The sequence below is a fragment of the Anneissia japonica genome, unplaced genomic scaffold, assembly GCF_011630105.1.
Source record: "Anneissia japonica isolate Jap-2015-1 unplaced genomic scaffold, ASM1163010v1 scaffold967_len435762_cov181, whole genome shotgun sequence".
NCBI lineage: Eukaryota > Metazoa > Echinodermata > Crinoidea > Comatulida > Comatulidae > Anneissia > Anneissia japonica.
This window is the reverse complement of record NW_022711026.1, coordinates 114807-132099: the sequence shown is the minus strand read 5'-3', so window position 1 is coordinate 132099 and position 17293 is coordinate 114807. Positions and strand designations below refer to the sequence as shown.

The window sequence follows — 17293 nt, the reverse complement described above, 5'->3', positions numbered from 1 at the left end:
CAATTTTTTTGAACTCGTAGATTCCTCCTTTTTACCGTTTCCAATTCTTTTATACATACATATATATATATATATATATAAATCATCTCATATATTTAATATATCAAGACAACCTTGTTTATTTCTTTTATAATCTAAAACACTGAATTTGAAATAAACCTGGCATCTGCAATAAATATTATAACAAAAATTCCATCTCACGATCTAGTTTGATTAAATACCATGCATGGAGAAGCATCAAATTAACAGTCACTTACCGAGCACTTTTTAAAAATTCTGAAGCATCGTTTGGACTCTCGACTCCGGTTGGAAAAACTGGTCTTGGATCCAGTTTATGAGAGCTGGGAATGAATTACAAATATTATGTAAAATAAAATCAAATATTTCCAAAAAGAAAAAAGAATCTTTAATTTAGTAAATGCTCAATAAATTCCATATTTCAAGTTTAATTTACATCTGCATCATCCCCTACTAAATAAATGTGTCATATAATTTTAAATGGAATGCAGACATTTTTATATTTTTAGTCTGTTTCGTTTGAAGATCCAAAATTTATTTTTACACTCGAAACTCCATCTTTTATTTTGGAGGAAAGTATTCTTTATATTATTAGTATAGTAAATTTGTTTTTGTTTTTTTTAATACAGTATTTGTCCTGTACTTTTCAAGGTAAATTTTACTTGACCTATGTATTTAAATCAAACCAATTATAATTATTAAAATTATGCTCTTTCTTCTTTCTTCCCAAATCTAAATTTAGATTTTCAACCGGCTATCTACCTACCATGTAAAGGTTATTCGTTCTCTTTTTTTTTCATCATTAGTAATTTATTGTGATAGTAAGCATTGAAAGTCTTGGAATGAATTAGACATTGAATTATGCATTAGAAGTAGCTTAAATGAGCTAGAGCTAGTTCAACATAAATACCAGCCTATATCTTTATCAATATTAATAATCCATAAAACAATTACAGATATTTTTTGTACAAAATGTATTAATTTCACCATCATCAATGGAGTGGAAAAGATGCAAGCAAAGAGTATTCAGATAATAGACATAGTACAATATAAAGGAAATGCAAATTCCACTGCTGAAACCCTGACACACTATACAATGGTTTGTGACAATAGGCATCAATGCCCATGGCATGTATCACTCAAGTCAGTTTTAGCAAGATATCAATGGAGCAGAGGTGGCTCCAGAAATCTGCCGACAAGGGGTACAAGTGGGTCCAAACCACAGGGCCTGGTAGGGTTCAAAGGGAGAGTTTTATGGTTTAGCATGGCCCAAAATTGTGCTGTTAGACCAAAATACCGGGTTTGACAATCAAAATTACGTTATTTGGATAGGCCAATTAATATTTTTAGTCCAACAACATTGTTGTGGTGGCGTGAACAGAAACAAAATTTCAGTACTACGTGACTCTTTCATCGTTTAACATACCGGTACTGCCAGACGTCAATGACACATGCATTTGGTATACATAATGTAAATAATTTTGTTGCAGTATAAAGTTCAATAAATACAATAAACCAGACAGACATTCTTACAAAGACAGACAGCAAAGCAAACAGTGATCAAATTTTACATGAATGCAAGTACTTTTGGACATTAAAGTCAATACTGACAATTCTGACCTATCTGACATCAATGTGTGAACTACCTAAATTCAAGGTAAATTTTACTTGACATCCATTTCTCTACTACCTGACATCAATGCAAGCATTTCTTGACATCTATGTCTCCACTCAATGCAAGCATTTCATGACATCTATGTCTGTACTACCTTGCATCATTGTAAGCATTTCTTGACATCTATGGATCTACTGCCTGACATCAATACAAACATTTCTTGACATTTATGTCTCCACTACCTGACTGCAATGCAAGCATTTCTTGACATCTATGTCCCTACTACCTGACATCAATGCAAGCATTTCTTGACATCTATGACTCAACTACCTGACATAAATGCAAAATTTCTTGACATCTATGACTCTACTACCTGACATCAATGCAAACATTTCTTGACATCTATGTCTCTACTACTACTACTACTACCTAACATCAATGCAAGCATTTTCTGACATCTATGTCTCCACTACCTGACATCAATGCAAGCATTTCTTGACATCTTTGTCTCTACTAGTACTACCTGATATCAATGCAAGCATTTCCTGGCATCTTTGTCTCCCCTACCTGATATCAATGCAAGTATTTCTTGACATCTATCTCTACTACCTGACATCAATGCAAGCATTTCTTGACATCTATGTCTCTACTACCTGACATCATTTCTTGACATTATGTTTGCCCTGACATCAAACACTACTGTACCTGAGATCAATGTCTATATTACTTGACACAATCCAAACACTAGCTAACCTTAAGGCTTTCCCTACCTAACATTGATGCAAGTACTCTCTGACATACACGCGTGCACTACTTTACATCATCCATGCTTCCATAGCTATAGTGGCATCAATGTCTGCACTACTGGACATTATTCAAGTAATACCTGACATGTATTTCTTCACTACCTGACATCAGTTCAAGCACTACCATCATCAATTTCTACATTTCATGACATCAATGCAAGCACTACTGACATCAATGCAAGAACTACCAGACATCAACGTATGTTCTACCTAATAACTATGCCTGCACTGCCTGACCTTAACATCTGCATCTCTTGTCATCAATCCAAGTACTACTGTACCCGACAATAATATATGTAGACAATGATATCGGGTACAATAGCACTTGTATTGATGACAGGATGTGTGTAGCACTACATCAATGTCTGCACTATCCACCATACAAGCACTACATCAGTGTCTGCTCTACCTGTCATTAATAAGTTATACCTGATATCTATGTCTGCACAACGTCTGTACCACCTCACGTCAATGTCTGCAAGCACTAGACCATCAATATTTGCACTAACTGGCATCAGTCCTAATATCAATGCCTACACTACCTGACATCAATATCTGCACTACCTGACATCAATGTATATGCATTACCTGACATCCATGCAAGCACTACCTGACATTAATGTGTGCTCAACCTGACATCAGTGTGTGTTTTACCTGACATCAATACAAGATTTTCTGATATCTATGTCTGCACTACCTGTCATCAACATCTGTACTACCTGACATCATTGTCCACAAGCATTATTGGGCATCAATATTTGAATTAACTTGCATCAAGCTTGGGCACTACCTAACATCAACTGCACCACCTAACATTATGCCAACACTACTTGGCATCAATGTCTGCTGTACCTGACATTAGTACAAGTTCTACCTGATATTTATCTCTGCAAGCACTACTTGGAATTAGTAATTGAACTGGCATCAATCTTGACAATAACTAATATTAGTGTGTGCACTACCTAACATCAATATCTGCTGTACCTGACATCTTCTACCTGTCTACTTGGCATCAGCATTTGAACTAACTGGCATCAATCTTGGGCAATACAATAATAATGTCTGCACTACCTGACATCAATATCTGTACTACCTGACACCAATATTTACACACCTGACATCAATGCAAGCAATAGCTGACATCAATGTCTGCACTAACTGACATCAATGTATGTCTGACATCAATGCAAGTTCTACCTGACATCAATGCCTGTACTTCTACTACCTGACATCCATGCAAGCACTACCTGATATCAATATCTGCACTACCTGACATCAATGCAAGAACTAGTTTACAACCTGGCTGATATCAATACCAGCACTACCTGATATCCCTGCAGAATGGGCGGCAGAACTTAAGAAAAGTAATAACTGGTTGGCAATCATCAATAACTGTACTACTCTGGATATTCTGTACTACCCTGGATATTAAATTTTATTAGAATAATGGGTATTCTGATCAACTAAACTAAAGTGAGAAATTTAATTATTATTAATAATAATAATAACTCTGATATTTAAATAGTACTCACAACTCTTAACAAACTGTCTACTGCTGACAATACAATTTCTCTGAGTAAAGACTTAAGTTTATACATAAATGATATTCTTTCTCTCAAAATTAATTATACCCACTGAGCATAAAGTAGTAACATTCCAAAAAGCAGGTAATTTTCTTTAATACAACTGGCTATGTGTTGATGTGGATTTCCAGTGTGTCTGAATAAAATGATAAACTTTGACACCATAACTGCCTTAACCCAAAAGGCTAAGTAAGATATACACAAAAGATGGTTGCGGTGAGTCATGAGGAGTGCATTGGTATACAGTACAAACATTACTGTAGGCCTATCATCATGTATATCTATGCAAGGTCTATGTTCTCTTTTAAGGGTTCTTCTTAGAAAAGTAGACAACATGGGTTGGTATGTTACTGGTCTTATTTTATAATGGAAGCATCATCAATATTTTGTGTACTATACTTTTTATTCTCCTAAAATTGGAGTCCTCGAAAACTAATAAGGTATTTTAGTTTAGGTAGTTGTTGTTGCTATTATCATAATTATTATATTAATCCCATTTATTTTATTTAGTATTACTATTACTTAAACTTTGCTTTAGTAATACTTTTAAAGCTAAACATTAATATTCCTGTAAAAAAATGTTGAGTTTACAAGTTTCAATATAATTAACATAAGGCTGTGTCTATACATTCTTTTTACTTGAATTTACCATGATGAAGGACTAGTTCTGACAATTATATTCTCTAGCTTAAAATTAATTGTTATTTATCTGATCAAATGATTTGAATTTTCAGAAAATGTGATTAATGTTCCAATAGAGAATAATTAAATCAGGTGATTTAATGAAAATATATGTGATGAATTAATGATTAATTAAATGAGTAATGTCATAGGAAGATTAATGACTTATAAGACGGTGAACTGAATAAAATTAATTTGTAAAGCGACTGATGGTAATAATTAATAAATGATGAATGGTGACTAACATATGAATATATGCAGTATGTAGGGTTGTCCTATTATATGTCAACACTGGATAATACAGGTCATGACCGGCGCAAACTAAGGCAGCCCCCCTTTGGCAAAAAATATATAATGTCTATGCAGATTTTTGTATGATCAGAAAGAAATGCAAGAAAAGTAAGAGTGCCCCCCCCCCCCCCCCACACTTTGACAAAATGTTCCGCCTGGCCCTGCAAAGATGCACAAACCTATGCATTTCACTTTGTATTGTAGGAGGGCTTAAAATTCATAGGCATTTATTTTGTTTTGTTGACTATAATTTTGTTCAGGCACTGGATAAAATGCAAGACTTTGCAACCGTTTATACCAATTATTTTAACATACTAAAGACAGGCTGTAGAAAAAGGCAGATGTAATTTTTAGATCTCCCTGGTAGGAAGATCTGTGCTCCCCTGCCCTGTGTCACTTATCTTTTGAACACAGGTGAGCAAATTGCTACCTACAATCTTTAGTATAGAAAACACTTGGTGTTACGGTCTGATAATCTATAAAAAATATATTAAAATTTAAAAATAAAAACTGTATAATAGCACTGCTGTGCATGAAAGTATTTTTGGAAACGTCAAAATTTGGGTGCGACCCATAGTGTTAATTCATTGACCCTCCGACCCATTTGTATGCCCACCAATGTTTTATTAGAGGAGCCGTCAACCCTAACAATTCTACTCATCATTCAGTTCCACAAGAGGACAAAAATACACACCAGTTGCTTATAAATGCAACGCCATATAGGCCTATCACTATCCATCATTAGAAGAGACTTTAACAATTACCATTGGGATTACAGTCTGCACTTTATTCCTACCTTACGATAAGACACTGCGCTGGGTACATGGTTGTCGCCCAATGCTGGAGTGGGTAGGTACGTCCTGGTTTACTGTTTCTATTCGTCGATTAAACAACCAGCCCGCAGCGAAAAATATCCAGCCTGGCATAACTCGTTTCTGTTAGTATCATCAAAGTACGGATCGCGATAGGAAATTAAAAATCTACAAACGGCAGCTGTAAAATTATCACCAATTTAACTGCCTGTCTTTTGCACTAAATGTATACAAGAAAAACCTGTTGCATCCGCACATGTTTCATTCGACTCTACATTTATCACCTCTTCTTCGCCAGCGTTGCCTTGCCTGTGAGTCGGTCTCGATTGGAAAACTCATTCAAGCTCCAAAACTCTGCAAAGCACATGTCTTGTGACGTCACGCAAGCGACCGCGGGAACCACATCCTTCAATATTCCAAATAAATCTCGCTAACTAAATACCGGTACATTTTATCTATCTATATTATAATTATACATTACTTGATGTTACGTCTTGCCTAGTCCTGTTTAAACAATCTGATCGATGTTTAAAATTGCATTCAAGAATTATGCAGGTCAACATACAAATAAGCCTAAGTTTAGATACACCTCCCAGATCAAAAAAGTGTTTTCAAATAAAGTTGAGAGTAAAGTGTCTATTTCTGAATTTTAACACAAACTTTAATTTTCACCACATGATTTATTATTTGTACAATTATTTTTTTTAATCCCATTTTACTTCACCTGGCTGCCTATAGAATTATTAACACGTTAGATATGGCATACAACGCTAAACCTACACCCAGCCTACAATGCTTAGCATTTAAAACAGTGCGGTATCATCAAATTTATTATTTAAAACATCGAATAGCTAACAATTATAAACATCAAATAAAATGAGCTGAAATGATAGAAAGATCGCAGAAATTAGTACAGTATTTGTTGATTTGCAGATATAGGAACGTTAATTACGATTGGCCCTACCATTCATATTAAATTTCTTGCTGCAAAAACAAAACTGAATTATTGTATCCGTCTGGTTTGGTAATTGAAAATAAAATATATGCCTATTTTAGTTTTCTAATGAACAGCCATTAACTGAATTAAATATACAAAGTAAGCAATATAAATATTGTATTATTATATTTTCAAGCCCAACACAGAGGATATTCGATATCTTCCCGTTGCTGGGGTCTATAGTTTTGTATCGATCGTATATAAATTTGATATGTGCATATTTTTCAATCATTAAAAAATCCCGGCATTGTTCACTTGCAGTGACCTTCAGTGGCATTTGGTCTTGTAATGATATGGGCGTAGGCCTAAGCCTACAGAATTGATAAAGAAAATTAATGATCCTAGATATGATTCGGTTAGCAATTATAGTTCCCCTTTTAAGCTCCTTTAAATATATTTCATCTATAGGCCTACCAAACGCCTAAAAAAACTGCAACGAATTTCAAAATTTGCTAGCCCAAAAGTTCATAAAATGAATACTAGAATAATTTTAGCATTTATTAATTAAACGAAGGTAGGCCTACATCTTTCATTCTTATAGTCATATCATTATAATCATATGAGTTACGTTGACAAAATATGTCAACTTGACTTTTCTTTTATTATTGTCACCGCCTTCACAATTATATATATATGTGTGTATATATATATGTATATATGTATATGCTGTCTCTTATACACATCTAGATGTGTATAAGAGACAGATATATATATATGTATGTATATATATATAACTTGTTACTGTACGGTACATTATTTTAAAAAAAAATTAAATTATTGGTTTTTAATGAAAAGCAGGGCATTGTCGCATAGGTATGCGTCCGAGATTATTTTTAAGAATTATAATAGGGAGACTAGCCTTTCAAAATCCTATCCAATCTCAGCTTAACAATCAATATTCATTACATTCGGTCGTTGTAAGTCCACAGTAAAATTAATTACACAAAATTACGTGTGAAGATATATTCATTGAATTTCGCGTAGAGGAGATTTTTATGTAAATTAAACTTTTATCTAATCAATTGGGTTATTTATATTGCATTAAAATTTTGGTTTTAGGTTCAACGTAATAATTTGAAGCATAATTGAAGACCCAAGCGCACGTTTTTACAAGCTCGACGTTTATACAGTAGGATGTCCCTCTTTTGTATACTCAGATTGAGTTACGAAAAAATGATTCACTTGTGCACATGACTGTTTCTCGTAGTAGTAACCTACGTGGATGCGGTATTGATGAGGGCTCACTTAAAACATATCTTGCATAAACCTATTCATCCCTCCACACGCTTCATCTATGTCCACGAATTGTTTATATCTACACTCACCCCATCTATATCTACACACATCATTATCTCTATCCACACACACCACCTATCTACACACATAATCTATTTCAACTCCCAATATATGTATTCACATACAATATCCACACACGCATCATATCCCACTCAGCATTGAAGACCCAAGCGCACGTTTTTACAAGCTCGACGTTTATACAGTAGGATGTCCCTCTTTTGTATACTCAGATTGAGTTACGAAAAAATGATTCACTTGTGCACATGACTGTTTCTCGTAGTAGTAACCTACGTGGATGCGGTATTGATGAGGGCTCACTTAAAACATATCTTGCATAAACCTATTCATCCCTCCACACGCTTCATCTATATCCACGAATTGTTTATATCTACACTCACCCCATCTATATCTACACACATCATTATCTCTATCCACACACACCACCTATCTACACACATAATCTATTTCAACTCCCAATATATGTATTCACATACAATATCCACACACGCATCATATCCCACTCAGCATCTATCCACACACATCATCTATATCAACACATATCATCTATATCCACACATATCAACATAGCCACACACATCATCATCTATATTCACACACACGTCATATTAACACACATCATCTATATCCACATACGCATCATCACATACACACATCACCTATCCACACGCATCATCTATATGAACACATCTATATCCACACACATCATCACATGCACACATCACCTATCCACACACATTATCTATATCAACACATCATCTATATCCCCACACATCATCACATACACACATCACCTATCCACACACATCATCTATATCAACACATCCTCTATTTATCCACACACATCATCATACACACATCACCTATCCACACACATCATCTATTTCAACACATCGTCTATATCCACACACATCATCACCCACACACACACACACACACACCACCTCTCTACACACTTATCTATATCAACACATATCATATCAACACACATATATCTATATCACACATAATCAATGATCATTAAATATTTTACCTCGGGTCTTAATATAAAATGGTTAAATCTAACCTCAAACATTTAACATTTTGTTGAATACAAATTGTTTTTGAGAGTCTTCTAAACAGTTCGTTAATTTTCTAAACAAACATGTTTTATAATAGTGGTTTAACTGATGGATAAATTAGGGTTTATCTCTTAACTTTACTTGCCTAACAATGATTTGTTTATATTTCTCATGTGTGTGTATTTTATCTATTCTATTTTGTAACTTATTACATATAATCGTTTGCATGTTTCTGTAAGTGACGGCCCACCCTCCTGTATATGATGTGAATTCATTGCTATGGGCATAGGCATGGTCCAATAAAGAATCCATTCAAAATTACGTGGTCTATATGACCACAATACAAAATCTCAGCAACGTCATTGACCGACCATGCCATTTTATGTTATGTATAGAATAATGTTCACGTGAATTTTTGACCTCTGGAAACATTGTTCAATAATATTAATAAGTGTCCACTCACTATTAAATATGAATATCATAAAATATGTAGGCCTAATGGGGGTGGTTCATGGCCACAGCATTGACAAGTTAACTACTTTAATTTAAAAGGCGTGGTACACGACCACATAGGCAATGCCGCTTCAAATTTATTCCCTGACCAATCCTTACACGACAAATGTTATCCACTTCAAGTGTATAATGTGTGGGAATTTCAACCCTCTTGAAATAATGGTAATGATATGGCGATACACTTATAAACTGCATACTACAATACCATGTTCCTGGTGTAATAGCTCTCACTGGCTATAGCCAGGTAAGGGCCACAGGCCTGAGCCCTAGGATATTTATCAGCATTTTCCCATACGAGCGGGGACTTTTCAAAGAACACTAACGTGTAAAAAACACCATCAAAATACTTCATTAAAATATTAAATACGCCAAAGCGGGCATTCCTTTCCTCCTAAGGTAGTAGGGCCCCGAAAATGCCTTAGCAGTGGGCTCAGACATCTTTCTTTTGCCGCTGCGTGTTCCTCAATAATAATGTTAAATATGTTTAGTTAACGAATTCCGCCAGGTTGGGATAGGAATTAAACAGTAGGCCAATCTTCATAAAAAAAAAATCATTTCCATCCGTTTCCTATTAAAAAAGTTTAGGTTTGCACCTTTCCATTATACTTTTCAATAACAAAACAAATTAGACATACAAAAAGCCAAAAACAAACGCTCTGTGGAGGAGTATCTGTATACAGGTGTATGTATCTCGAATTGTAATATTATGACAATTTGACAATAAAGAAAGAATGTATCTTGTATATCGTGATTTCTACTTTTTATCTTTGCTTTTCCGTATGCTGTTTTTATATACTTTAGCTTACTACAGGTCTTCCTCTGATTAAAGACTTTCAATCAAACATCACATTCAATTAAAATCACTCTACTGTGGTCCCAAATTAATTATTGTCATTATAGTTCTTTTTACAAAAAAAATAGTATTATTATATAATAATCATCTTATTGTTTAATGCTTAAATAAAACACTTTTTTGTCACGAGCTAAAAGTATTAATATATTTTCTTTTACAAAAAGAAAATAGTTTATAGGCCTATAATAGTTTATTAATATGTTTAGTTTTTAAAAAGATTAATTTAAAAAAAAAAAGTTATGTAGTTTGTGTCTTGCCAATTAAAACAAAATTATGATGATGAATATAGAGATCACCTTGGCTATGTTTGTACCATACTAGAGAAACGAAAAAATGAAAGTAATGGTAAATATAATTTCAAATTGGTACTAAGAATAATTTATTTATTTATTTAAATATATGTCTAAAATATATCACTTACCTTAAAACGTTTCATTTTGAAAAACAAAGTATTTAACTATATTACTGAAATAAAAACATTCTTAAAAAGTTGAAAATAAAATAAGAAGCAGTAGCTAGTATATTGCACTTATAGGGAGCCAATGAACGAACTTTAAAATGAAGGGAAGGAAAATGTATATCAAAATGTGAACAAAGAGGCATTAGTAATTATTGAAGGTGTTTTCATTCATCAACGAAACTGCAAATTTATTCTTGGTTTTGAAAATCAATCATTATAAATTTAATTATTTAGAATATGACTGATTTTAAATATACAATATAAAAAAAATTGCAATTAAATGAATGTTTAAAAAGTAGAAGTCAATGTATTGACTTTTATAACTTGAATACAATACAAACATTTGCGGGCATCGCCCTCACGTACCCCTTGTTTCGTGTTTATCAGTATGTGATCTTCGAAGCATATTATTATATGCACTCAATAAAAAGAGAAACAGGATGCAAGTGTATAGCTGGTGTTAGCCCCACGGAGGTACAATTACTATTATTATAGAGAACTCTTATAGTCAGTTCAACCCTTAGTGATGATAGTACGGTACATTGCATTATTTTTTTAATTTGATGTTCCTCTTTTTATAAAACAATTGCACAGAATACTCAGTGTTTTTATTAAATTATTCATTATTCACCTTTTTATGTTTTAAGTGTGTTTCATAATGTTATAAGTGTTTCTTCTATTAAACTTTTTTACAGTAATTTTAATGTTATTATTCAAATAATGCGATGTTTTTTCTCTTTTTGTCATGGTTGTGCAATTGTTTCTTTTTTGGTTGTTTTATCATTTTTTTGTTCACTTTTGATGTTACGAAATTCGCAATTCAGCCTTTTGGCTATCATGTATTGTGTTTTTAATACTGTTTAGATTAAATACCATTATGTATGATAATTTGTTAGTAAAGCATCTTATGCGATTATGTATGTATGTATATATATATAGAAAACGTTTGTTGTCCAACATTGCAACTGGAAATATCTGGCCTAACATTGCCTAATTTAAACTGTCGATAGAATTAACATTAGTAGTAAAATATCTAGCATTGACTGGTTTTTAAATACTATAACTTAAGGTTCAGAAATAAACACTGTAGTACCCAGTAGTATAATGACTTATAGTTAGGAGCTCTATAGGCCTATGGGCACCTTATCCATATTTTATCTTCGCTGGTTTAATACAATCATAAAGTATAGGTGAAGTAGCGCTCATGATAAATTGCAGACAACAATCAAACCTTCATTTACCGCTGTGCCGATTCCTGTCTTTTTAAAAAGTTATATACATATTTGTGTCCATTAGCTCACGAGTGGCTAAACTATTGGACTCCCAACCATGTTTCTGTAATAAGAAGGATGTGTCGTTGATCCGTTTATACCGGAACACTTGATCTTATTCACAAACGAGCGTTGACGCGAAACACCTTCCCACTAAGCTTGTCTGTGATATGTATTCTCTGAGCACGAAAGCTTTTTTGGCGCGAAACCGAAGTTGAGCCGAGTTACGGTTATTTTCAAACTTAAAAAAATATAAATAAATATATTTTATTAAAATTTTGTGACAAATCAATTAAGAAGAACATTTTTTCCGTTAGCCATAAAGGTGCTGAATAAATGATTGAGTAGTTGTGAGTACTGTATTTGCCTTGTAACTGTAACGCACTTTATATTATCTTTAAATTTATATTTTTTTCTCATGTAGTGGTAGGCCTACATAGTGGAGAGAATAAAAGAATATTAAAATGTGTTGAAATTATTCAACATTCTTTTAAATTACTACATCAGACAAATCTAAAGTAATTTCGATTTAAAATATTTTTTTAATATTACTGTGTTCGAATAATTACGATACTGCGGTATAAATAATTTGCGAGTGAATTTCAGTTGAAATCATGTGAAGGTACAATCAGACCGTCTCACACGTCGGCACGTAGCAACTTTGATATTACCGCAGGCCCGTAAACGATTTTATAATGAACAAACAATAAGTAATTATTTTTCCATTAAAAACTAATATTTTGATAGTCTTATCTTACAATGCCATCACCATTAGAGCATATGAATATATAAGCGAATATATAAGCTTAAGTTAGTCGTAGGCCTACAGAATATATAAGACAGAATACTGTATAAGGGCTTAAAATTTCAGTTAAAATTGCCATACAATCATAAACTTATGCCTCATAATTATGAAATTATAGAAAATAAACACAACCGACAAAATTCAATTCAAAATATGCCTTTTATATCTTCAATGAAACGATACTAGCATGACTCTAGTGGGGTCCTAAGTCTCCCGCATTCTTCCGGAAATCGGGACGGCCCCCCGCACTCCCGCAACCGGACAAGAATCTCCCGGAAAATAACCCATAGGCCTATCTCTCAAATTCATTAAATCTGCATGTTTTTACTACTCTATTACCCCTTTATTATTATCATTTGTCTCACGTTTCAGTCACGGACGTCAGTGTCGATTGGTATTATTATTATTATTATTATCATTATCATTATCATTATCATTATCATTATCATTATCATTATCATTATCATTATCATTATTATTTATTATTCATTATTCATTATTCATTATTCATTATTCATTATTTATTATTTATTATTTATTATTATTTATTATTATTTATTATTTATTATTATTTATTATTATTTATTATTATTTATTATTTATTATTATTTATTATTATTTATTATTATTATTTATTATTATTATTAATTATTTATTATTATTATTATTATTATTATTATTATTATCACCATAAGCAGCAAAACAAAATTAGTTGTGCTAAAGAAAATTCGTTTAAACAAATCCTCCGAGTCCTGGAAATGACTTGGGACCCCTGCTCAGACACCTCAATTTTCTTAGGCTTTGAGCATTGGTTAACACACACACAGTTATTACAAGGTATACCACCAGAATATAACCAACTTTCAAATTCTTCATCACTATTATTAAAACTGAGATTATGCTGCTCTACGCTTGACATTTATCTTAATAATATTAATAACTCGTTATTAATGTAGCATTTACAATACCGTCATTTTGCAGGCCTATTATACATCTATTATTACATCTCTTATTATTAGACATCTCTTATATCTCGTGAGAGTACATAATTATAACAATATTGATTTCGGATAAGTAAATAATTCTTTCGACCACGCGGTATTGTATGTGCATAAGCATATATAAGACTATGTAATAGGCCTACTTTAATTAATGGTGAATCATTATCTAAACGTGACCCATGTAAAGGTGTTTTTTCTCTAGTCGATGCACTCAAATATACAACGAGCACGTGTACTACACTTTTTTTTTAACTTTACGTTTACCAATAAACTTAACCCATGTTCAGTGTTCTTATTTTATTTATTTATTTATTTTTTATTTTTTTTTGCAAATTTCAGGCTCAAAATGTTCTTGTTCGTAGTTTGCACACTTTTGAAAGATAGACAACTAACTTTGTACAGTAGGATTATATTATTACTGTATTATAAAGGGCATCATATGTCGCACCTTCAGAAATATAAGGTACAGATAAGATTGGAACATTAAAACTTCCTGTATGCGACTAGCTTGATTTGTTTGTTTTTCTAGTTTTTGGGTTTTTTTTAGATAAAAACTTCATTTTGACATATTACCTCAGTTTCAATTTGTTCTTATTTTCTTCCTTTTTATAAAGAAATTTCAGCCTCGGTGTTCTTATTTTAAAAATGTATGTATACACTGTACACGTACTCTCCAGCCGGTGCATTGTGCTGCTGCGTCAAAGTTATGGAATATTCCTCTGCAGAATGATGCCCCCAATTCTTCATCACTCAACATTTATTTTAAAACGTCTAAAACTCATTTTTAGAAAATATGTAATCATTCCTGATGATATTCAATCCCAACACGATGACGTGCATTTCAATACTTGGAGTATTAATTATACTTTCTTATGTAATCATGTATTGTGGTATTTTTTATTATTTATGCTCGAAAATATTGGAATAAAGTAAAATGAAAACAAATTAGTACTGTAAAATCATGTATCTGAATTTAGAATGTAATTGTATTTGTAGTAACAAATAAAACAAGGTGTTTCGAATGAATGATGTAAGGCCTGTTTTCCACTAGGCGAATTTATTCGTGCGAATCGAAAGTGTGGGTTCATTGTGTTCATGCGCATACGCATTCACATTCTTATCGGAGTTTTTGCGAAGCGAAAAAATGCGCAACCAATCAGAGCTCAGGAAGCGAACCGACGCTTTGATTCGCGCGAATAAATTCGCCTAGTGGAAAATCAGCTTAAGGCCTATGAATATACATTGGATACATAAGGGCATATCAGTCTATGAGCCCTATACCAGTGTTATATTATGTTGTTGCTTTTTTCAGTGTTCTTTTTTTTTTTTTTTTCAGGCTCAAAATGTTCTTGTTCGTAGTTTGCACACTTTTGAAAGATAGACAACTAACTTTGTACAGTAGGATTATATTATTACTGTATTATAAAGGGCATCATATGTCGCACCTTCAGAAATATAAGGTACAGATAAGATTGGAACATTAAAACTTCCTGTATGCGACTAGCTTGATTTGTTTGTTTTTCTAGTTTTTGGGTTTTTTTTAGATAAAAACTTCATTTTGACATATTACCTCAGTTTCAATTTGTTCTTATTTTCTTCCTTTTTATAAAGAAATTTCAGCCTCGGTGTTCTTATTTTAAAAATGTATATATACACTGTACACGTACTCTCCAGCCGGTGCATTGTGCTGCTGCGTCAAAGTTATGGAATATTCCTCTGCAGAATGATGTCCCCAATTCTTCATCACTCAACATTTAAAAAAACGTCTAAAACTCATTTTTAGAAAATATGTAATCATTCCTGATGATATTCAATCCCAACACGATGACGTGCATTTCAATAGTTGGAGTATTAATTATACTTTCTTATGTAATCATGTATTGTGGTATTTCATTATTATTTATGCTTGAAAATATTGGAATGAAGTAAAATGAAAACAAATTAGTACTGTAAAATCATGTATCTGAATTTAGAATGTAATTGTATTTGTAGTAACAGATAAAACAAGGTGTTTCGAATGAATGATGTAAGGCCTGTTTTCCACTAGGCGAATTTATTCGTGCGAATCGAAAGTGTGGGTTCATTGTGTTCATGCGCATACGCATTCACATTCTTATCGGAGTTTTTGCGAAGCGAAAAAATGCGCAACCAATCAGAGCTCAGGAAGCGAACCGACGCTTTGATTCGCGCGAATAAATTCGCCTAGTGGAAAATCAGCTTAAGGCCTATGAATATACATTGGATACATAAGGGCATATCAGTCTCTGAGCCCTATACCAGTGTTATATTATGTTGTTGCCGCCGTTTGGATATACTCTTTGGAGAGTAAACCACTAAGAGCAATATCAAGAAGGCCTACAAGCATGTAAAGTAACTGCAAGATGTCTTGTACTATGTGTTGTATTAGAACAGGCCTAATACAGATATTAAACACCTGACACTCTTGCCAATGGTATGGTTTCGCAACCTCGAGGTCGGAGCTTTCAATTCGCTCGTCTGTGTATTTCGCTTGTGTTCTTGAGCAAAGTACTTCATTTATTTTGCTTATGTCTACCCAGAAAATTGCTGAGCGTAGCCTGCGGTGGGCTACAGTCACACCCACCAGGGGAGTATCTCACTCTCATCCGCTTCACACTTTCGAAACTGGGGACACAAGGCTTGGCAAGGATTTCTGGGACGCATACAGAAGAAGGGTGCAGACGGTGCGATCGTACCCCCTCCCCGCCCCTAAATTTTATTAGGAAAAACAATTGTTCTGTTGTATTGTATTGTTGATATGAGCATAGAGTAGACCGGTAAGATTTTAAAGGTATGATAGTGCCATTATTCTCAACATTTTCGCGCCTCAGACCCAACCATTGTGGGGCTGAGGTGATGTGGACTCTCACACATGTCCTACCGTCAAATCCTGAATCCGCCCCAGATGATTTACTTTTTTTTTACTCTTCCCATCACACGCTTAATTAGACAGCGTGTACATTATTGTATTTACCTACATTTTGATTACTTGAGCCTGACGATAACATATTAATTGACCGAAACACTTGTAAACTGATAAGTAATGGCCACTTGAATATGATGATACTAAGAATGCAAATAAACTACCATTACAGCATCCGATTGGTATTTGAAATAGGAAGACAGCTTACGGTATACGCATGTGTAATTAATAAATTTTACCAACAAACAATAGCATGATTGTGGTAATATAT

The 17293-nt window shown here is 33.3% G+C and overlaps 1 protein-coding gene across 3 annotated transcripts in view; it reads right to left on the bottom strand.

Moving 5' to 3' along the window:
- The window catches only part of LOC117107229 (neuronal PAS domain-containing protein 1-like), a 73363-nt gene that overhangs the window by 44838 nt on the left and 11232 nt on the right, over positions 1 to 17293 (bottom strand). For 2 of the 3 annotated variants that reach the window (XM_033248849.1, XM_033248851.1), the window contains exons 1-2: positions 5791 to 6126; positions 258 to 341 (exon numbers count right to left, since the gene is read on the bottom strand). In XM_033248849.1, coding sequence (XP_033104740.1) covers positions 258 to 341; positions 5791 to 5819 — 113 coding nt within the window. In that variant the 5' untranslated portion in view covers positions 5820 to 6126. Of the gene's footprint in view, positions 1 to 257; positions 342 to 5790; positions 6127 to 17293 lie in introns of those variants that run through there. The other variant, XM_033248850.1, reaches the window with a different exon arrangement.